Consider the following 23805-nt stretch of genomic DNA (forward strand, 5'->3'; position numbering starts at 1 on the left):
TTATGAGCTCAAAACTTTACTATCATATCCAAATGGTATTCCGAACAATCTAGTCCATTAATTATGTTAACATAAAACCAAGGTGACTTTCGTTGCATATATCGTAACTAAATCCATCACTGATTACGTATATTAACACAACCAAATGACATAGATCAAGTATGGATGTGTAGCATGGAAATTACATGCAATATGATCTAAAGATCTCTATTTCCAACTAGTCCTCCTTAAACCTCAGTGAGATCAAACTTTACCAAAATTAGAGTGTGAATAATCCAAATAACTTTATCTCTAAAGAAAATAAACTTAATATCCGTAAAATGAAATAGCTAAAAATGTGTCTATAACATAAAAGCATTTAAAAGTACAAACTTCTACTAAACCCAAATATCCTGAAATGACATTACTTCCATATGAACAGTGTGCTCATGAAAAACCTTGGGTGGTAGTCCCTTAGTAAGCGGATTCGCAAGTATGAAGTTTGCCCTAATATGTTTTATAGACATCTAACTTTAACAACCAAAGACTTAAAGTCTATATGCTTTGACTTTAATGTGCTCCTGTTGTCATTGAAATAAAGGACTATCAATTATTGTCACAATTTGCACCCTAGTGACCAAATTTTTTAAATGGTTTTTTTTTCTAAAAATAAAGCCCAATATTTTTTTAACATATAAGCCCAATATATAAACTCATTTAAAACTCAAAACAAAACTCATTGCTTCTAAATTCGGTGTGAGTCTCACGAATTAATTGCTTATTTATTATTATTATTATTATTAAAACTTCTAGGAATTCAAGTGTTACACCTCTTTTTTACTTATTACGTACTGTATTCTTTTTTCTATTATTATTGTTGTTAAAACTTCTAAAATTTTGGTTATCATTATTAACACTTCCAAGTTGGATGCTTTCTTGCTATCATTACATATTAAGAGTTATAAAATACAAGTAATTTAACATTTGATTATGTATAGTGAAGATTGAAAGTGATTAAATCATGTATAATTGAAAAAAAATTTATAATTGTCAAATAGTGTCTAATAAACATAAAACAAATATAATTTTATCTAAGTAAAATTGAAAAATTCAAATTCAAAGAAAATTTTATCTAAATAAATTCCAAAAGCTTAAAGCTCAAAAACAATATGAAAACCCAAAACCCAAACTAAATTAGTACAATTCAATAATAATCGGTTTCATATGTCATAGCTCAGTTTTGATGCAACTAATAAAACAGTGACTCTGATTTCAATTCAATCACTTAACTTTCGAAAAATAACAAATCAGTCCTCCGTACCATTTTTTGTTACAGACGTAACAGAAAGTTGACTTGTCATTTTATTGGCCATGTTGGCATCCTAGCTGTCATTTAAAGGGCTAGCTAGGTAGTATAAGAAGGAGAAGAAGAAGAAGAAAAAGAGAAAAAATATATATATACAATCTAAATAATGTTTTTTTATCCATGTCTTTCTTCCTTTCTTGTTTCAAAAACTGGAAAAAGATGGTAATTATAATTAGGGGTGAGCATTCGATCGAATCGAATCGAAAATTTTTGAATTAATCGAGTTTTCGAATCTCATTTTATCATCCTAACTTTATTTGAAGTTTTCTCGAATCGAGTCGAGTGAGATGGAATTCGAATCGAATAGAATCGAATATATTTGTTCGAGTTAAATTTTAAAAAATAATTTTGGGTCCTTGTAACCATTGTCACCCATCGTAATAAAATTTATCCACCTTAATCAAATTTTTTATTAACTTTCATCACTTCATAATTTATTTATTAATTTTTTATATATTGGTTAGCTTCTTTGCTTGCTTAGTTGTTTCAATTATCTTCAGATTCTTGTCACTATGTATTTTAGAATTAAAAAATATATTAAATGTAAAAATATGATTTTTTTAATAAAAGTTATTTTAAAAATAAAATGTGAAATTAATACCAATATAAAATTTTAACATGAATATTTTATGGAATAATTAATAATTCAATTTTAATATAAATATTCAATATGACTAAACAATTCACTAATATAAATAATATAAAATGTGAAATTTAATTTAATAATATAAATAGTAGATGTAAATAAAATTATTACTATTTATGTTTAGTGATTTTTTTGGATAATTTTGATTTTTTATTTGAGAGTAAAGGGTGAGAAGTAAAAGTTTAGGGGAAAAATAAAAAGTTTTGGAGAATAAAAGTTTGAGGGAAAGTAAATAGGGGGAGTAAAATTTTGAAGGGAAAATATTAAAAAAAATTGGAGGGGGAGGGTTTGGGATAGATGGGAGGTGGGATGGGAAGGGAATAAAAGTTTTAGGGGAAAAGTGGGAGGGAGTAAAAATTTTGGGGGAAAATAAAAGGTTTTGAGGGTTTTTGGGAGTAAAATTTTGAGAAAAAATAAATGGGAGAGTAAAATTTTGGTGGGAAATGGATTTTGGGTAGATTGGGGGGTTAGGAGGGGAGGGGAGTAAAAGTTTTGGGGGGAAAGTGAGAATGAGTAAAAGTTTTGAGGGAAAAGTAAAAAGGTTTGGGAGTTTGGGGTAAAAATGTAAAATATTATAGTTTGATATTCGAATTATTCGAATTATTCGAGTTATTCGAATTCGAAAACTCAACTCAATTCGAACTCGAAATTCGAAAAAAAAATTCGAGTCGATTCGATTAGCTCGAACAACTCAATTCGTTTAACTCGAAATTCAATTTTTTTCGATTTTTTTGAGTCGAATCGAGTTTTGCTCACCCCTAATTATAATTGCTGCAAAAAATGGTTCAGCTCCAACAACTGTTAGGGAAAATCCTTACAGTCCGCCATTTTTGGTTCCTCTTTGAGCTTCATTCACTGCTCTATCATTGATTCGAGAAACCTATAAAACCACGACAAATGCCTCTTGGTTTTGGATTCAATTCCTTGTAAATCAAATGGCCTAAGCATCGGGAAAATGTCAGAAAGGTTGGGTTCTCCCATCAATCCAACAAATTCCTCTAATTGATCATTAATTTCAAGCCCAAGCTTTGCTTCTTCTCCATTCAACGAACCACCCCATAGCATGCTGATCATAATGCTCAGCATTGTTAAGAATATTTATTCGTTAAGGTTAATGGGTGACCCGATTTGAAAGTTTTCAAGAGAGAATTCAATAAAATTGTTCTTATTTTATTAAGTGAAGAACTGAATTTAAATAGAAAAAAAAGACATAACCTAACTGGGAAAATAATTTTCTTATTCTAGTAAACTACTAAAAGATAAATTAAAATATTCCTAACAAATCTCAATTAATTATTTTAAGATTTATCTACCTAAATTACTTAAAAATATCTCCAAAATATATGGGGCTTTACTTATTTCAATAAGATTTTCCCATGAATATTCTTCACCATTTGTCGGATCTCTCGTAGGCGAAATTCGTAGCAGGCACTGAGGCCTTTGTTGCTCATGATTTCTCGTATGACAAGCTTACGTAGCTTGTGCAATTCTGGGCTGTTGGATCTCCACACAATGTCAAGTTCGTCGAAGGTTCCGTTTATGGCTACCACCGGAATATATTGCGATTGGCGAATATGGCGTCATGGTCTTTGAAGATTTTTTGGCGATTGATGGTGAGCTTATGATGATGTTAACTTTTCTTCCCAGCTAAAGCTTGATGATGGGGCCTGGCAGCGACAACTTGGTTTTGACGATGGGTTGTGGAGGAGGCGGCCACGGTAAGATTGCTGGGATGGAGAAGAAAAAGTATAAACATATTGGGTCATTTATGCAAATGTAAAAATATTGAGTCATTTATTAAAAAATAGAAAAGGAAGTACGAAAAAAATAGTCACTCAACTTTGTCTCATCCAACGTGGCAAGTTAACTGGCCACGTCAATTATCCCGTTAAGCATGTGACAGAAAATGTTAATGGGTAATTGATTTGTCACTTTTCGATAACGTTAGTGATTAATTTATTATTTTTCGAAAGTTGAGTAACTTAATTAAAATCAGAGCGACTATTTTATCAACTATATCAAAATTGAGTGATTATTGGTATAATTTGACCAATATTTTATCCCGTAAGTTTTTGTCATTCTTTATTTAGAATGTGATAGATGAATATTATTTTAGAATTTTAATTGCAAAGAGGAGTAGGGGTGAGCAAAAGTCGATTCGACTCGAAAAAATCGAAAAAAATTCGAATTTCGAGTTAAACGAATTAAGTTATTCGAGTTAATCGAGTTATTCGAATCAACTCGAATTTTTTTTTTAAATTTCGAGTTCGAATCGAGTTGAGTTTTCGAATTCGAATAACTCGAATAATTCGAATAATTCAAATATCAAACTATAATATTTTACATTTTTACCCTAAATTCCCAAACCTTTTTATTTTTCCCTCAAACTTTTACTCCTTCCCACTTCCCACCCAAAACTTTTACTCCCCTCCCCTCCCAACCCCCCAATCTACCCAAAATCCATTTCCCACCAAAATTTTACTCCTAAAAACCCTCAAAACCTTTTATTTTCCTCCAAAATTTTTACTCCCTCCCACTTTTCTCCTAAAACTTTTATTCTCTTCCCATCCCACCTCCCATCTACCCCAAACCCTCCCCCCTCAAATTTTTTTTTAATATTTTCCTTCCAAAATTTTACTCCCCCTATTTACTTTCCCTCAAACTTTTATTCCCAAAACTTTTTATTTTCCCCTAAGCTTTTACTTCTCACCTTTTACTCTCAAAGAAAAAATCAAAATTATCCAAAAAAATCACTAAACATAAATAGTAATAATTTTATTTATATCTACTATTTATATTTTTAAATTAAATTTCACATTTTATATTATTTATATTATTGAATTGTTTAGTCATATTGAATATTTATATTAAAATTGAATTATTAATTATGCCATAAAATATTAATGTTAAAATTTTATATTGGTATCAATTTCATATTTTATTTTTAAATTAAATTTTATTAAAAAAAATCATATTTTTACATTTAATATATTTTTTAATTCCAAAATACATAGTGACAAGAATTTGAAGATAATTGAAATAACTAAGCAAGCAAAGAAGCTAAACAGTATATAAAAAATTAATAAATAAATTATGAGGTGATGAAAGTTAATAAGAAATTTGATTAAGGTGGTCAAATTTTATTACGATGGGTGACAATGGTTACAAGGATCCAAAATTATTTTTTAAAATTTAACTCGAACAAATATATTCGATTCGATTCGAATTCCATCTCACTCGACTCGATTCGAAAAAACTTCAAATAAAGTTAAAATGATAAAATAAGATTCAAAAACTCGATTAACTCAAAAAATTTTGATTTGATTCGATCGAAAGTTCATCCTGAGTGGGCAAGGGCCCACCAAAGAAGAAAGCGTGGATCTAGCAAGAAATTAGAAAAAGAGTCGTTTACTTCGGCGGCCATTTCTCACTTCATCCCATCATAAAATGAAGGGTTGGAATTGTTTGAAAGAACCATCTTTGTTCTTGGGTTGTTTCCCTCTCCTGTTTTTTCTGCGATGGAAGTGAAGCTTACCCATAAAATGCATATCTCCCCCTCAAAATCTCTTCTTTCTAACCTTACAAAAACAACCTTCCCTCCTCACACCTTGCGTTTAAAACCCTGGGCAGCTGCTGAAATCCAACATTTCCAAGGCCTGGTCAAGGTTTTTTTTCTTTCTATTCCCACCACCATTTCCCTACTTACTACTAGGATGTCACTTAAAGGAATCATTTGGTTTGGTGGTGGCAGAAATGGAGATTGCAGAACAAGACCAAGGACTATTCCTGCGCTCATGTGGTGAAAGAGTTAAATGAACCTCCTTTAACCCCTTTCTTCAATTCTTGGTTTTGGTCATTTTTTAATATTCAAAGCTTATTTGAGGTGAAAAGTTTGTAGTTAGTTTCCACTGCAGGGGTGAAACTTTGTCTTCCATTTCAAAGATGTATGGAGTGTCCGTTCATTCAATTGCAGCAGCTAATAAGAACATTGTCGATATTAACCTTGTTTTCCAAGGCCAACTCCTTAACATCCCTTCTTCATCCCTATTAGACACTCAACTTGTAAGTAAGATTTTCAGGTTACTGTAAATAAGATAATCCTTGCATCAACACTTAGTAATTTTAATGCTCTATGCACATTAGGAAGGCAACATTATAGTTTCAATTTATTCTAAAACTTGCAGCCTAAATTGTGTTGAATTAAGCTTTGGATATCTATCTGATTTTTGGTGAAATTTACCTTGCTACATTATGTTTTCATTTAATCAGGACCGAGCCAAGAAAAGTAGGTTATGGCAATCCATCCGTGCACTTAAAGCTCCTTCAGGGCAAAAGTTTTTCACCATGATAACTTCACATTGTTTATCAAATGTAAGTCTATTAATAAAAACCATCACAATGTTATTTCATGAGTATGCTTAGCAAGCTCAACAGGCTTTCCCACTCTATTAGCAGGCTAAATCCACTGGTTATTTTCTAGTTCTGGTCCCTCTTATAGCGTTTTGCATTGGATGCATAATCGGTACCTTACATACAAGAGTATCCAGAAGCATAAAGCACCAAGCTGCTGATGAGTCTCAAGCACATCATCCTGGGGCAAAAGGCAGGCGATGGAAGTCAGCTCTCAGTGACTCAGTGGAAGGAGATGTTTTTGACTCTGAATTAGGCCTTGATTCTAATGTAAGTACTCGGTTCAACATGTAGTATATGTCAACCATATATGGGCAATGTTCTGCAAAATCCAATTGCTTGTCTTCTTTTTTGCTTGAGACTTATCTTCCATGATCTTTCTATACCTGTATTATAGGGTTAGCAATCATTTGATATACTCAATACAAGAAATGTAGCGTTCAATACCGAAGCAGCAATTCTTTCTTTGGATAAAATGCCATATTTCTTTTTTTTGATGATGCTCCTATTGCTTGGGTTTTATTACTGTAACTGATTACCGGTACAATTTCCTACTGCTTCCTTTTTCCTGAGATTAAAACTGCTTTGATGTGTTTGCTAAGATAACCATATGATCTTATGTTGACATGAGTAGCCATGAAAAAGGATAGCAGCCATATAAAGTGGCTTAGAGTGCTCAAAACAAGAACTTGCAACGATTATCTTTTGAGTTTTGCTTGTGCTATGTAACTTTGCATTGCAAGCAGAGAGGGTAAGTAACCTGTAGGGGTTCAAAAGACTATGTTCTTATCATCCTTATGCCATCACATTGGCATAATTCTCTGTAGTCCTGAATGTCACCACCTATAAATAGTAGAAATATTTTTCTTTGGTTAAGTTTATGCTGGCTAGATGATTATACACTGGGCAACCTTAGTCTAACAGCCCCAGTTAAATGACCCTTTGAGATGAGAATCACCTTGCCTTCGGTGTGGCATGATTGCAAGTTAATTTATTTGGAAGTGGTATTTCCAAGTGTATGATTCTCGTGTTTCTGACAACTCTGAAGAGTAGATAACTGTCTGTTGGATAATAAGTAGCATTACAAATCTTTGCTTCAGTGATTGTGTTGGTGGCAAAGGGCAAAATTGCATACTACTTCTGTTTCAGGTGGGAGACATGACTGTGATATGCTGAGACTCTGCCTGTGGGACTTAATGATGCCGCCAGATCCAGAGAATGCTCAGCGCAGGCTACACAGGACTTTGCGATGTTCATTAGATAGAAGTTGAAATTATGGCTTTTGCTATGGAAGAATGCCTAACAGCTTGGCAGGTACTGCATATTTGAGTCATGCATGATGCACTTCAAGCATGGTTGCTCACTTATGCAGTGGCTTATAGGTTGATGGTCTCCTTGTATGTATGTTATTTGGGTGGCAGTGATGGGATGCGAAGCTTTTGTATCTGATGCTGCTTTGGCTAAGGACCTTTGCACTAATACGATTCACTCATCATGCTACACTTAATGATGAAGCCATTGATGATATATGTACTCTGATTGATTATTCTTACCTTTTTGGACAAAGACGACTGGACACCTCCATGATATGCATGGTTCACATATCGAAGAATCACTTACAGTTCTAAACTGAATTAGCAGGAAACATTCTTGCCTTGATTTTAGGGATAAGTAACACTAAAATGTGCCTTGTTGGTTGCCAGCAAAACTGGAAACTCCTGGTCTGCTGTATTGTTTCCTACACTATTAAACAATGACCAGTCCTACTGAATGAGCTCACTCTAGATCTAAGAAACTGAAACAATAGACAAATAGCAGTTCACATAAAGAACAGTAGCTATTTTATTTTGATTTGTTTGATAGCCAAATGGTGTCAATAAATTTTGAGATGCTAAGTTAATTTTGAAATGTTGTGCAGAGTACATCAGAAGATGAAGCAAACATTCAGAATGAGGAGGCCTCTGAGGATTATGGTAGACTTGAACATGATTATCAGAAATTTCTTTCGGAATGTGGCATTAGTAAATGGGGATATTGGAGGGGTGGTTCTCCTGGGGCCTGATGGGACCCCTACTGTGAATTCTTGGATTCTTATGTACAGAGTTAATAGTGATTTGTGCCTTGCTTTTCTCCAATACTTAGCTCAATTATTTTTAATCCGTTTCTTGAACGTGTGATTGGCTATAATAATAATAATAATAATAATAATAATAATAATAATAATAATAAAGCTTCTGAATTTTAGCTTTTTATTTAAGCAAGTCTATGTACTTTATATACCCTTAAATCTTTTAAGTGTTTGGGTAAGAAATTTGTAAGAGGAATATCATTTGTATCTAAGGTTTTTAAAATTTTAAAAATAATTTATTTAGGTAAATATATTGAAGAATTTCAAAATTTATGAGAAGTTTTAAGAGAATTTTAATAGCTCAAATTCTTTTATCAAATTTCATTAAAATGCATTTTTCAAAAATAATTTTATTTGATTTAATACACGTGATCTTACTATAAGATAGAAATTTAAACTTCAGATATTATTTTTATTTAATTATAATATATATTTTTAAAATTTTATTTTATCAAAACTGTTTATAATTTTTTTCAACAAATGGCATCCATATTAAATATTTTTTAATATAATTATTCTTCTTTTATAATTATTTTTTTATTTTTAGAATTCTATTAACCTAAATTTTTACAAATCAATTATTTATCTAAACAAAACAGTTACAAATCCTAACATTTTGAAGGGATGAAATCTAAAAGCTAACCTTTTAAAAATCTAAAAAAATTTAAAACTTTTCATCCAAATGCAGAATTAACTTTTATTCTAATAAAATCTTAACCTTGAATACTTCAAAAATATATATATAATTTTTAACTTCATAGGTTTACTTTTGTATCTAAAGATTAAAGGATGAATTATACCATTAGTCACTCAATTATTAATGATTCTGTTTTAGTTACTAAATTATAAAAACTTTCAATTTCGTCACTAATGTTTTTTATTATTTTTGTTTTGGTCATTATCTGTTAGGATAGTGGCAAAATTTACCTTTGTACTTTAACAAATCTTTCAATGTGGTCAGTGGAGAAACCAGGGGAGCTGATAGGGGCCCTACTCCTAAAATGGAAAATTTTTCATTTATGCCATTTCTAATTTATAAAATTTTAAATTAATAATAGTAAAATTGCACTTTATCCCCCAAAAATAATAATTTTTTATTTAATCCTTTAAAAATTATAAAGATATAGACTATTACAATGGTGAAATTACATTTTTATTATCATAAAAATATACAATTTAATTTCAGCCCTCCTAAAAATATTTTTTGGCTCCGCCACTAAATGTAGTACCTCTATTTTTAATTTGTCCAATTTAGTACCTATATTTATGTTTTGTCTATCGTTATGGTAGTCTAACCTAACGGTGTAAACTTCTAACACAAGATGGCACGTGAACAAGTAAAAAACTTAAATAATTAGAAAAGAGGGACTTGGAGTTAAATAACCCGTAGTAGTTTTTTTAGTCCAATGTATTGTCAATTTAGATTAACACATTAATGTCTCTACTCCACCAAGGCAAGCTATCTCCCTCTTTTGAACTTAAGACGACAAAATAATCCATAGCTAATTTCTCACCGTGACTCCATGAATTATATACTCTGATTTTAGATTATCAACTAACATAAATCGTTTTCTACGTAATATTTGTGATACAATTTCTTATTAGTTAACATAGTAAGCCATGCATGACGTATGAGCATAGAAATAATGAATGAGATTAGCATAAAATTTCAATTTGTTTTCCATAGATGAAACATGGTAGATTTGTTTGAATTTTGCAGCAATTGTAGGTTTAACAGAAGCTCTTTTGAAGTAATTTGTTAATTGCAAATTCTTGTGCTTGTGGGTTTCCTTTTAATACACAGAATCATTTCTGGATGATAGCAGTTCATAATGGTTCAGGACAGAGATGGAACTTGTTTCATTCCTCACAGAATCACTATTTGGATGTTTCGCTATATTTCCATATTTCACAAGGTGTTTTTAGATAGCTCTTAAATTCCAAGACTGCTAGGATATCTCTTTTTTTTTTTATGGAAATATTATTTTTAATTTCTTTAACGCATTTTGAATTTTTAGAATCGGTGATAGAATGTGTAAAGTTGAAAATTAAATTTATTAAATTTTTTTAAAATTAAAACTAAATTGATAGGATTTATAAACATTTTAGAGATAAATTTATTATTATGCCAATTAATGATTTAAAGAAGTAGTGTCCAAAATATTCACTAACATAAAAATTTTCAACTTAATAATTGAAAATGTAATTTACGTTCAATGAATAAATTTTACTTGAGGTATCTTATAAATAGTTAAGGTAAACCATACGGTAGTATAACAAAATTATATAAATTCTAAAATATTCATATAGTATGCTATTTTCCATTCGTCAACAACTGAATGAAATTATCATCTGTTTCTCCCTCAATTAAAATAAAATTGAAACGGGAAAATGATGTCTCAACTGAAAATGATGGTTACAATTCAGCACACATCTTTCCAATAATGATTTAATTAAAGAAAGGAATAGTTTATAGCCTCATCAATTTAACTCTTTTTTTTTCGATAAAGAAAGCATAAGACGATTACATCAATCTATTAAAGTTGGGGGTTCTTCAAACAGTTATAATTTTCAATTCCTAATTACAACACATTTAGTCATGTGATCTGCAATCCCATTATACTCCATTGGAATGTGACTCATTCTTACTTTCCACTTCCAATGCAAGAGCCGATGCACAAGCCTTAACTCAACCAACTTACTATTAGCGCCACCACCTACTAATAGTAACTTTACTAACAAAGCATTATCACATTTCACCTCAATCTCCTAAACCCCTTTCCCCAAGCTATAAAAAGGCCTTCCACCATCACTCTAGCCTCAATTTTGAAAACAGTATCCTTACCCAAAAGCATCATGTAACCACAACCATTCAGCATTAGAGTCTTGAAATACACCTCCAATGGACGCATGAGAACCATTATGTGACACTGCCCCATCCGTATTAAGTTTTATCCAATCCCTCCCTGGACGAGACCAATTCAATAAAGATCACGTGGAACTAGGATGTGCTAATTTCAGATCCGTCTCTGCATAACTCCTCACCCATGTATAACCTATATCCAAAAGTGCTCAAGTACAACTATGATTGTTAGAAAAAACAAAAGAATTTCTGTTTTTCCAAAGGAACCAACATAAGATTGGGAACAAAGTTTGCCAACCAATATCAACGTTACCACAACTCCCTTTATTCTGTAAATTCTATAAGAGCCATTCATTGAACGGCAAGGAGAAGAAAACATCATAAACTCGCCTCGAAATCACAACAAGCCATATTGTTTTAGAAAAAGCACAATCCCGAATTGCATGGACCTTTGTTTTCAAAACACTGCTACATTTAGGACAAGCACCATTGTTAGTCATATGTCTTCGAACTCTTTCACAATTCATCAATAATCGATTCTTTCACATAATCATTAGAAACACTCTCACCTTTTGAGGTGCCTTCACTTTCCATATCAAATTCCAAATAGCAGATGATTTAGTGTCTTCAACAAAGACCAAATTCCTATAAGTTTTAGCAGTAGAAAACACATATCTCCTCATCCATTTCCAAGCTAGGCAATCCTGACCCACTTTAGACGTCGGAGGCATTATGGCTGAAATGTGCAAAATAATGTGACCCTATACAACAACACTAAGACGACTCCAATCCCAACTTCCATTCTCCGATACCATGTCGCAAACTCGTAAGGTTTCATCCGGCTACCCAGGACCTATATAGAAGTCATGTAAAGAACCCACCTTCCTAAGACACAAATCATTCTAAAAGTTCGGTGGACGACCATCTCCAACGAACCAGTATACATTAGCAATGATTTCTGGCCAGCACTTCATAAAAGACCTCCATATGAAAGAACAATTACTTTTGGAAATAGAGCTTGGAAGTAAACCTTATATGTTGTATTTACTCCAAAACACTCTAACCCACAGAATCTGTATTCGAGAGAAACCGAAAACTAAGCTTTAATAAGAAAACTTTGTTTTGATCTTCTAGATTTCTTAGGCCCAAACCTCCAAAATCCAATGGACGACAACACTCCCCCATGATAACAAAGCAGGTTCCCTTGACCCTGAACTAGCTCGCCAAATGAAATTATGGGCAATGTTCTCAATCTCTTTACACATGGAGATAGGGATACGCATCGTACACATAAAATAATTTAGAATAGCTAAGAGAACGGACCTTACTAAAGTTATATGACCAGCTAAAGACAATTTCATCGCAACCCATCCAGACAATTTCATCTGTACTTTGTTCACAACGAAATCGAACGTTTTCATCGTAACTCTATTATGCAATAACGGTAGCCCTAGATAGATACCAAGATCCTCCACCCGATTAAAACCCATCTCAATACATATAGTCTCCGCAATGTTTTCAGGAGTATTAGGAGAAAAAAAACATTTGTGATTTACTTCTATTCACTTTTTGACTAGAAAAATAACAAAAAAGTGTCCAAAATAACGTTCACAATATCTGCTTAACTCCTACTCGCTTCACAGAATGGCATTAAATCATCAGCAAAGAATAGGTAAGGTAAGGTCAGACCTCTCTGTGAAAGAAATAACAGTTTCCACGAGCCTTATTCCACCGCCTCCCCAACAAGATTCTCCAATCTCTCTATACACGACACAAAAAGATAAAGAGATAGTGGACCTGATACGGGGTTGCGCGCGGACCAAGATCGAGTTGCCAAGTCACGAGAAACTCCTACGAAAACCCTAAACAATTAGATCTGAAACGAAACAGAAAATTAAAAGATTAGATTTTTGAATTTTCAGATCTGAAATAAAATCCCCAAATCAGCAAAGAATCAAATTGAGAATAGAAATAAGTGTTAGGGTTCTTGAAACCCTCAAGGAGATTGTGATTCTGCCCAATTGAACACCAAGATAGTTTTCCCCAAATTTCGACAATCTAATTTCACCCAAAAAGAGTATGGAAAAACCCTAGAAATTGGGGATTTTTGGGCTGATTCCTTAAGATAGAAAAAGGCTGAAAACACAATAAGAACAGAAAATAGATTAGATACTGATTCACCACAAGTAGAAATAAAGAAAGAATTGACAGTAAGAAATTAAAAGATAAGTCCTAAGAAGCCTTGAAATCTCGAAAGATCTCACAACTCCCTTCAAACGGCTCTAATCTCCCCTCCAAAGAATATCAATGGCAAGAAGAAGGTTGAAGATGGCTCCCACAATCAAAAAGATTGTTAAAACAACTTCTAAAGAAAACTCAAGAGAAAATCCTTGAAGAACTCAAAGAGAATTTTCACTCAAATCAAATCTGAAATTTTCAATGTAATTGTAATGTAATGTAGGGTGGCTGGCCAAGCCATATAAATAGGCCTTTCAAATGTTTTCCTAATTTAATTAGAACACTAAAACTAAAACTAAAAAAACTCATAATTATTTTAATATGGAAATTCGGCCAAGGGTCTTTTATTTGGGACTCTTGGACTGAATATAAAAATTTAAACTAAGTAAAATAAATAAATAAATAAAAATAAAACTTTACAACTTGGGCCACTTTGACAATTTGGCCTGATTTTCAACTAAGTATGGATGGATTTCTTGATTGGGCTGGGAATTTGCTTATTGGGCCTCGCCTTCAAGAATTTGGGCTTTTGTGACTCGTATCATTCCCCCATTCCTCAAAAAGATTCGTCCTCGAATCTGAAAAATCAAATGAACTCGACTTTCCTCTATCGAACGGGAGTAATGGCAATTGAGTCCACTGAAAAGAATAGCCATGAAATAGTAAATAGCAACACAAACAAGCTTGTAGTCCAATTATAAGCATAATAGAACAGGTATAACGCATGTGAATGGACAGATTCAAATTACCATGCAAACAATCTAATTTACTCACCACTGCCTCGTCAAATATTTGAAACAAAGATGGACATGTTTTAAGGCATTCAGTCGTCTCACATTGTTCCCACAAACCATGAATAAATTGCGAGTAATAAATCAAATGGTAAACATAATCGTCACAAGTAGGTATTTGAAAAGATTCACATGGTTCACAGAGTTGCATAATCATACCATGCATTAATCGACGGTCTATAGATTCACTCACACATGCATTATCAAAAACAAGAATCTTTTTATCAACCATCAAAACAGATAGATCATCAATAAATAAAATAGGACAGTCAAGCACGTTTCGATCTAAGTGTTCATCAACACGATCTTTATCACTATCCGAGGAGTACAAAAGTGTTTCAAAGGTTTCAAGCATCTTACCTCGATAAGCAGAAGAATAAGGGTCGATTTTACCTTTTTCATTTAAAACAAACCTTCGCTTATCGGGGGCATAGTGTAGTCGAATCTCCGTTGTTGAGTTAACCTTTGTCAAATGGAACTCAAACTTCATGTACAACCACATAAACTGTTTAAGGCACGAATATAAATTGAAAACAAATTTGGAAAATTTCGTTACCTTATTCTCCAAAATAGATTTGGACAAATTCGAGGATTTTACACAAGGTAAATCAAGAGAATAACAAATCACGCTTCTTTTCGTAATGACTTTATCAACCACAATCGAAGAGTAACAATTAATCGGATCAAAATGAGGGGATCTTTTAAGAACTAAGTCACCAAAAGTTTTATTAATAATTTTCAAATCTGCACTGGACTCGGTTTCTAAAATTTCCTTACCAAGTTTACCTTCGGGATCATGTAGTGTGATTTCATCTTTGCCTAAGTTGATCGTATGAAAGCGTCTTTCATTTGAGAGGTATTGAAGTTGAAAGTTATCTTTCGATCTTTCGGGAACCTGAAAAGTAGCAACACAAGAAAAATTCATATCTTGGTTAGTGGAAACATTCCTCACTAGCCTTTCCTCGTCTTTTTCTTTTGTTTCTTTTATAACTCATTTTCTCTTCTTTCTTCAACTTCTTTTTCAATTTTCTTTTCTGTTTCACATTCCTTTTCACTCTCAATCTCTTTTTGCTCTTTTTCATTCTTTTTTTCTTTTTCCTCACTTGTTTTAACAGAATTTTTCAGTTTGATTTGGTCCTCATGGACTTGTTCCAGAGTGAGCGGCACTAAGGTGAGTTTCTTTCCTTGATGCTTGAAAGAATACCTATTGGTACGACCATCGTGAGTGACTTTTCGATCCAGTTGCCACGGTTCTCCTAGCAACAAATGGCAGGCTTGAATAGGCATTACGTCGCACACAACTTCGTCTTGATACTTACCGATAGAAAAGGCGATGCGCACTTGTTGAGTGACCCTAAATTGGCCTTCGTTGCTAAGCCCTTGTAGTTGATAAGGTTGTGGATGCTTGGTAGTGGTTAAGCAAAGCTTTTCCACCATCGTCGTGCTGGCTATGTTCGAGCAACTTTCACCATCAATAATAACTCTACAAAGCTTACCTTGTACGTGGCAGCGAGTATGAAAGAGATGTTCTCGTTGCTGCTCGCTCTTTGGTTTTGCCAAAGATGATTGTCCATGATCATGACAATCATCATCCATTCTAGGGACACGTTGAGGGTTGCACCTATGGGGTTGGTTATCCCTATCTTCCTTAATTGGATCTCGATATTGATGTTTTTGATTCACTCGTACCTCATTCAAAGTAGTATTCAATGCTTGAAGTGTAGCATTTATTTGTGTGATTGCAACAGTATGTCTGTCTAACTGTTGTTGGACTTTCATAAGTGCATCATTATTATCACCTTTAGACATCTTCAAAACCTGTAAAAAATAAACACTCAACACTCAAAAATAAAAGTTAGCAAACCTCACCATTAATCACTCAAAAAGAAAAATCAAATTCTCAATGAGGTCGAATTCAATCTTGTGAGTTCTTTATCAGAGTTTATATCAACCAATTAGAGAGTGTGAACCAAACTACCAAAGAATCCTAATTTGCACTAGGATGCCAAAAACTGACGAGACACCAAGTGATTCGTGCTGCACCGAGGAAGGATTGTGCACACGTTTAAATCCTACTAACACAAGAAACAAGAAGGTGTTAGATATTTTAAAAGGATAATAAAAAGCAAACAAATGAAAACCTACAGCTAAGAATCAATAAAAATTGCTGAAAACAGAAAACCCGAAAAATTGTGGAGTAACTTGACAACTTCGTTCGAGGTGTTCCCGATCTAAAAAAATCACAAAATTAAATCTCGAATGTCCTTAAATATTTAATTTTTGATCTGGAAAGTTTGGGCACCAAACTCAACCCGCTGAATTTTTTTTAAATTTTTATTGGATTTCGTCTTTTTTTCGATTTTTTGACTTTTTTGACTGATTTTTTTGCAGGAATAAATTTTTTATATTCAATCACAGTGCCACAAATATGTATGTAAAATTTCAGATCAATTTGACAACGTTTACCCACTCAAATAAAATTTTTTTGAAAAATTTTTCTGGGTAAAACTGCTGTTTTTGCTTTAAAATATTGAGATCAGTTTAGAAATCAACCAAGAACACCCAAAACGCCCAAAATATGATACCAAATGATACGGGGTTGCGCGCGGACCAAGATCGAGTTGCCAAGTCACGAGAAACTCCTACGAAAACCCTAAACAATTAGATCTGAAACGAAACAGAAAATTAAAAGATTAGATTTTTGAATTTTCAGATTTGAAATAAAATCCCCAAATCAGCAAAGAATCAAATTGAGAATAGAAATAAGTGTTAGGGTTCTTGAAACCCTCAAGGAGATTGTGATTCTGCCCAATTGAACACCAAGATAGTTTTCCCCAAATTTCGACAATCTAATTTCACCCAAAAAGAGTATGGAAAAACCCTAGAAATTGGGGATTTTTGGGCTGATTCCTTAAGATAGAAAAAGGCTGAAAACACAATAAGAACAGAAAATAGATTAGATAATGATTCAGCACAAGTAGAAATAAAGAAAGAATTGACAGTAAGAAATTAAAAGATAAGTCCTAAGAAGCCTTGAAATCTCGAAAGATCTCACAACTCCCTTCAAACGGCTCTAATCTCCCCTCCAAAGAATATCAATGGCAAGAAGAAGGTTGAAGATGGCTCTCACAATCAAAAAGATTGTTAAAACAACTTCTAAAGAAAACTCAAGAGAAAATCCTTGAAGAACTCAAAGAGAATTTTCACTCAAATCAAATCTGAAATTTTCAATGTAATTGTAATGTAATGTAGGGTGGCTGGCCAAGCCATATAAATAGGCCTTTCAAATGTTTTCCTAATTTAATTAGAACACTAAAACTAAAACTAAAAAAAAAACTCCTAATTATTTTAATATGGAAATTCGGCCAAGGGTCTTTTATTTGGGACTCTTGGACTGAATATAAAAATTTAAACTAAGTAAAATAAATAAATAAATAAATAAAAATAAAACTGTACAACTTGGGCCACTTTGACAATTTGGCCTGATTTTCAACTAAGTATGGATGGATTTCTTGATTGGGCTGGGAATTTGCTTATTGGGCCTCGCCTTCAAGAATTTGGGCTTTTGTGACTCGTATCAGGACCTCTCTACCTTATTCATTGCGTAGGCTGAAAAGACTCTGTAACAGATCCATTCCAAAGAACCTGAAGTGTCGACGAGGAAACATAGTCTAAAATTAAATCAACTAAAAGCTAAGGAAACCTAGCTTCAGAAAGTGTGTCCTTTAGAAAATCCCACCTGATTCTATTATAAGCCTTTTCCAAATCAATTTTTAGCACCATCCCATATATGTTACCTTTAAAACTCTTTAGCAAATGCACAACTTTTTGTGCCATGGCTATGTTTTATGTAATATTCTTGCTTGGGATAAATATTACTTGGTTCTGACAAATTAGCTTAACCATTAAAGGTCGTAATCTATTAACAGTGGTCTTAGTAATTATTTTATAAAGAACTATACAAAAACTTATCGGGCAAAATTGATAAATTCTTTTCAGACTTTGGACCTTAAGCAGTAGTACCAATAAAGTTTTGTTCAGATTCAGATCTAACAACCTCCCAACGTTTGCCTAACTAGCGAATAGACCAAAGGCCCAACAGTATTCCATTGAGATTGAAAAAACTTCGCATGAAACCCATCCACCCTAGGTGTTTTCAGTGGAGACATACCAAAGACTACCTTACGAACCTCATCATCAGAATCCATTAATAGTAGATCCCCTTTCTCCTCGGACTGTAGTGAAGGAAATTTACCACGACATGGAAATACACCACTAACCGAATAATCTATTGTGTAAAGATCTCTGTAAAAATTTACAACATGATGCTTCAACTCATCATCATCAAAGCACCAATCACCACTCTCAATGATAAGCCCCTCTATCTTATTTCTTTTCCGCCTAGCCAATGTATGACTATGAAAATAACTCGTATTCCTATCCCCATTCTTTAGCCAAACTAATCTAGATTTTTGATACCACAGTAACTCCTCATGCTTTAACACTTCTTCAAATTCCCGTTGAAGCTCAAGTTCACGAGAGTGGAGTCATGGAGAATTGCGCCACTCCAAGACTCTTTGCACTCTTCCCAACTCTAAAATCAAATTTATTTTACGCACAAAAATGTTACCGTAAACACGCTTATTCCACTCCTGAACTACTTACTGGAAATGCTCTCAATTCTTATTAATTGCCCGCTCATTGTTCTAATTACCACTCACTAGTTGTTGAAAATTTGCATGAAGCATCCAACTAGCAAGACAACAAAATGGCTTGACACCCCTGCTCACCTTCAGTCTAAGCGTCATGAAAATCGACTGATGATCTAATTTCAATCCATGAAGGTTCCTAACAGAACAATCAGGTGCAAAAGAACCCCAATCTAAATTACAATAGTCCTATCTAGTCCCTGAGAAAAGTTCTCTTGACTCCATGTAAATTGCGCTCCATTAGCTCTTAAATCTCGCAATCCATTTCTAAATAAAAACTCACGGAACCATCTGCATCCAATTCTTGAAACAAGTACACCACCCACCCTCTCAAAGCTATCAATAATCGAATTAAAATCCCCAGCCAAGATCCAAGGACCAACTACTGATTTCGCCAAAGAATCCGACAACTTTCAAAGCTTCCTTCTTGTTGTTGAATGAGGGCTAGCATAAACAACTGAACAAATAAAACTATCAGGACCTTGCTTACTACGAATCCTCAAATGAATCATATAACAATGAATTTCCAAAATATCTACCAGAATATTCTCATTCCAATATAACCAAATTCCACTAGCAAACCCATTACCCTCAACCTAAAAAGAATTAGGATACCCAAGTTTTGCAATACTACCATCGGCCCTAGCTCTACTAACCCGTGTTTCAAACAAACAAATCAAACCCGAAAAAAATTCCTTCGTATACTCATTCACAACATTATGGAAATGGGAATGTCCGGCTCCTTGACAATTCCATAAAAATATTTGTGTCCATAAAGAAAATATATATATATATATAAGACAACCCGAGAAACAACCAACAATCTAGCAACTAACCTTATCTCCACCGTCACTCTCACCATCCACAAATGGGACGTCATCTTCCATAGGAGCGCCATTAGGACCCTGTTCAAGACCATAAACCAAACCCTTCATTGTTGCTTCTAAGTTCACTGTGTCATTCGAAAACCCATTCACAACAACATCCGGTGGCTTATCATGTTGCCCATTCCCAATATCTCAAATTTTTGGTATGTTAATTTGAGCAGCCCCACTTGATTCCCCAAAATTAAACACCCTATTCTCCTTCCCTTTATCCACCCCAGAAATTTTCCTCTCCACAACAGGCACAACCTTATGTTTTGTCATTGTCCAATTTAGAAGTAACACTGACGGGTTGGACAGATAACTCATGGTCCACACCCATTTTTGCTCCCATCTTTGAACCATCATCAAAAGCTGTTTGGTCATCAATTGTCTTAAAGTTCAATTTTCCATTAGTAGGCTTCAAGGCCTTAAAACCTTTCTTTGGCCCAGTTCCAATCATAGGTCCATTTCCTTTAGCCCGCTAGCCTAATTTAAGGTTCTTAGAAAACCCATTTGATTTTTTAAACCCAAAATTCTCCACCATTCTAATCGCCTTCTCCTGGTTCTTCATCTCCCCAAACTGTTCAATATTCTCTCTCCCATTACCCTCACCGAAAATCACACCCTCATTCCCTCCAAATGCCCTTACATCATCTTTCCCATTAATCACACCATGAATCTCATCCTCATCTCTTCCAAGTGCCGCAAATTGAGATCCCCCATAACCACCGTCAACACCATCATTCCTAGCCGCCCCCGAAAAGCGGCCCCTTCCCTTTCTACCGTCGCTCCACCAACATCCAAGGACCAAATGGCTCTTCCTTCACTTGCCGTTGAATCCCAAATTTCTCTTGAATAGATTTGGCCGTCACAGAGTCTTCGTCCGACGATTGAACTTTGGTCCCTGTACCCAGATTCGCACCATGTCCATAGCACTCACACTTGAAGCATACATCCGGTAAGGACTCATACTCAACCCGTTGCAGCTGTCCATTAATCCTCACTTCCGACACCAACGACTTTCTCAAGTCAACACAAACCGCAAGCCGTGCAAAACATCCCCGACAAGCATAGTCCGTATGGATATCAAGTTTCACAACTGATCCAACGGTTTGACCAATCTCCTTAAGAAGACAACTCGAATAGAACCTCTCAAGCAAACCTGGTAGCCTGATCCACTTAACCTGAAAGGTGATTTCATTCTGGGTAGTTGAAAATCCGACGACCACGGACGAATGGACAGATAATTACCGAATATTACCCATAACCCCCCAACCCCCCAACCAGCACTATATTATAGTCTTCCTCCTCGTGGAAACGAACCAAGAAAAAATCATTCTCCGAGTCCATCAACTGGATCGGGCCCCTTGGATTCTACATATGAGAAACCGTATTCAACAATGCATTAAAACCAATATTCTTCCCTAACAATTTCACAATTATTGTTTTAGCAATCCTACGCTCAATATACTTTTGAACATGATAAAAAAAAATTATTGACGGAACTCCCTCGACCACTTCGTGACAACGTCTCCATCAATAAGTGCAAAATCTTCTTCTCTGAATACGTTCTACGAATGTTCCGATGATGCTCCTATAAGCGTAGACTTATACGAAACCTTGGGTAAATCAAAACCTTGAATCTTTTGCCCATCTTCCGATTCCGGTGGCAGATCCGATCTGGTACGAACCTTCTTAGTTGATCGACCGACACCACTATTCAACCTGGAATAATTAACATCCATCGTGAACTCAACCACAGGCAATGTTTCTATCATAGTGTTTTTTATAATAAATTTCTATATATCAACGTAGAAATATACAATTTTGAAAATAGAAATGGACCTCTGGTTCATCTAATTCAATTTACTTCTAATAGACGAGCAATATTGGTTAGCCAAATCCAATAAAGAGGATTTACTCATTTAGAGTAATATTTGGTATGTCATCTAAAGCAATGAATGCAACTACGCTTCAATTCACATTACTGGATTCTCATATGTTAGTAGAAGGGGGGGGGGGTTTTCTTCAATCTAAGATGTTTTTATATCCAAAATTTAGGTTCGGTTTTGATTGAGCTAATTGGAGTTCTAATTTTTTTTTCATCCACCAAACTCAAATATGAAACCTTTATTAAGAAATATCAAATTTGTCGGTAATCTTACATCCCCAACAATGCTAAGACTTTGAAATATAGTGAGTAATTTCAATATTACTTAACCATAGATTTTAGGGAAAAAGTTTAATTTAGTTTAAATCAGAGTAACAGATTAAGATCCTAGCCCTATCTAAAATTATTTCAACTTCTTTACTAATAAATATAAAATGTTAAATTTCATCCATCAAATATATTAACTAAATAAATCATTGTGAATAATGTAAAATATTATTACACTAATATTCCGTAGAGTGAAGTCTCATGTAATATTAAACCTCCAAAATAGAATTATTAGGCTCCCCCAATACAATTATTACTCTCTGTTTTTCTTTGTTACTAAAGAAGAAAAAAAATAAAATACTAAAAAAACAAATAAAATTGCTATAACTTTATAAACATAGATCTCAAAGATAAGGCATTAAAAATGAAAATTGTGTCGGATAAAACTGAGAATCGAAAAGGGAAAAAATAAAATAACAATAGCACGACTTCCAAATCCTTGTTGGGAGGCTCGAAATTGAAAGAATCAAGGACAAAAGGGTCTTCCAGAGCGAGACCTGTGACTGGGAATGGTGAAATGTCTTAGTAATCCTTGTTGCTCCCTCAAATAGCCTTCACAAAGAAAAGCCATTGAGAACTTATCTTCAACAACTCTGTTCACATCATGCACAAACACATCAGTCTCCCCTTCTTCTCTATTCCTAGCCATCAGCCCTGCAGTGTAGATGGCATTCATTCTCCCAGGGGCTTCATCATGGAACCCAGTTGGGGCATCAACCATGATCAGATCCCATTCTATGTCATATATCTCGTTTGGGAACCCTTTGAGTGCTAAGTCACATTTGGAGAATCTAGGATCACCCACCACTTTGCACTCCTCCTTCATTCCCGTCTCTAGCAGATCATCTGCTTGGTGGACTTTGGTTACATACTCAACATGGTACGATTCCAAACTGGGAAGTTTTTGCTTGATCTGTTCGATCCATGCCTTGTCTTCTTCTAGGAAAACGGTACGACCACCATGGTTAAGACCTGCCCACATCAGACTGTCATGTCCTAACCCGAATACCAAGAAGTTGCAAGGGGCTTTCTTCTCTAAAACTCTAGCGGAAACCGAGATTTCCTTGAGGGTTTGTTGTGGGGTGATGTTGGTGGTGGCATAGTGGATGAGGGCATTGGCTAGAGAAGGTGGAGTTTTGGTGCATGTTGGGGTCAAGGGAAGGGATGGGCAATCTAGTGGGGTTGGTTCACTGTCGTCGACAGGGTGTGTGGAGTTGGAGAGATGGGATTGTGAAATGGGGGGTTTGGAAAAGGAAGAGGTGGTGGTAATGAGAAGGAAGACGAAGAGAACAACAGAAGCACAGATGAGGATGAGCTTGGTGTTAAAAGGAGAATGAGGTTTGGAGTTGGACCTCATTGTTGTTTGTTGCCTTCAATTTCCTTTCCAGGCCTTACCTAAATGCAAATTTTGTTTTTCTTTGCAAGGGGAAGGGAAAGGGAAAGGGAAAGGAGACAAACAACACAAGGAAAAGGTAATGTGAGTTTGGAGTTATTATATATGGGTGTATGTATGATGATGATGTTTTCATCTTATATTTTAGCAAATATGAATGAGATTGAAGGGGTGAGTCGACAAGGAGTTCTTATTCTT

At 34.3% G+C, this 23805-nt stretch overlaps 3 protein-coding genes across 9 annotated transcripts; 1 reads left to right on the forward strand and 2 right to left on the reverse strand.

Moving 5' to 3' along the window:
* The first annotated feature begins 5411 nt into the window (after positions 1 to 5411).
* LOC107918531 (uncharacterized) lies at positions 5412 to 8536 on the forward strand. Of its 7 annotated transcripts, none has more exons than XM_016848107.2 (6): positions 5412 to 5656; positions 5743 to 5798; positions 5906 to 6053; positions 6261 to 6362; positions 6444 to 6671; positions 8320 to 8536. In XM_016848107.2, the coding sequence occupies exons 1-6, from the start codon at positions 5510 to 5512 to the stop codon at positions 8461 to 8463; spliced, it is 825 nt and encodes a 274-aa protein (XP_016703596.1). In that variant the 5' UTR covers positions 5412 to 5509; the 3' UTR covers positions 8464 to 8536. The 7 variants fall into 7 exon arrangements, with proteins under 7 accessions (XP_016703596.1, XP_016703597.1, XP_040964672.1 ...); XM_016848108.1 differs by lacking the exon at positions 8320 to 8536 and adding an exon at positions 7551 to 8313 and having other exon boundaries at positions 5414 to 5656; positions 5894 to 6053; XM_041108738.1 differs by lacking the exon at positions 8320 to 8536 and adding an exon at positions 7551 to 8313 and having other exon boundaries at positions 5414 to 5656; positions 5894 to 6053; positions 6447 to 6671.
* A 5248-nt stretch (positions 8537 to 13784) lies between these two features.
* Positions 13785 to 21940, reverse strand: LOC121225027 (uncharacterized). Its single transcript, XM_041108740.1, has 2 exons — positions 19967 to 21940; positions 13785 to 16239 (listed from the first exon to the last, which is right to left on the reverse strand). The coding sequence occupies exons 1-2, from the start codon at positions 20063 to 20065 to the stop codon at positions 15406 to 15408; spliced, it is 933 nt and encodes a 310-aa protein (XP_040964674.1). The 5' UTR covers positions 20066 to 21940; the 3' UTR covers positions 13785 to 15405.
* A 461-nt stretch (positions 21941 to 22401) lies between these two features.
* Positions 22402 to 23729, reverse strand: LOC107920526 (glucuronoxylan 4-O-methyltransferase 3). Its single transcript, XM_016850273.2, has one exon. The coding sequence runs from the start codon at positions 23569 to 23571 to the stop codon at positions 22681 to 22683; it is 891 nt and encodes a 296-aa protein (XP_016705762.2). The 5' UTR covers positions 23572 to 23729; the 3' UTR covers positions 22402 to 22680.
* Between the last annotated feature and the right edge of the window lie 76 nt (positions 23730 to 23805).

The sequence above is a fragment of the Gossypium hirsutum genome, chromosome D13 (assembly GCF_007990345.1).
Source record: "Gossypium hirsutum isolate 1008001.06 chromosome D13, Gossypium_hirsutum_v2.1, whole genome shotgun sequence".
NCBI classification, from domain to species: domain Eukaryota; kingdom Viridiplantae; phylum Streptophyta; class Magnoliopsida; order Malvales; family Malvaceae; genus Gossypium; species Gossypium hirsutum.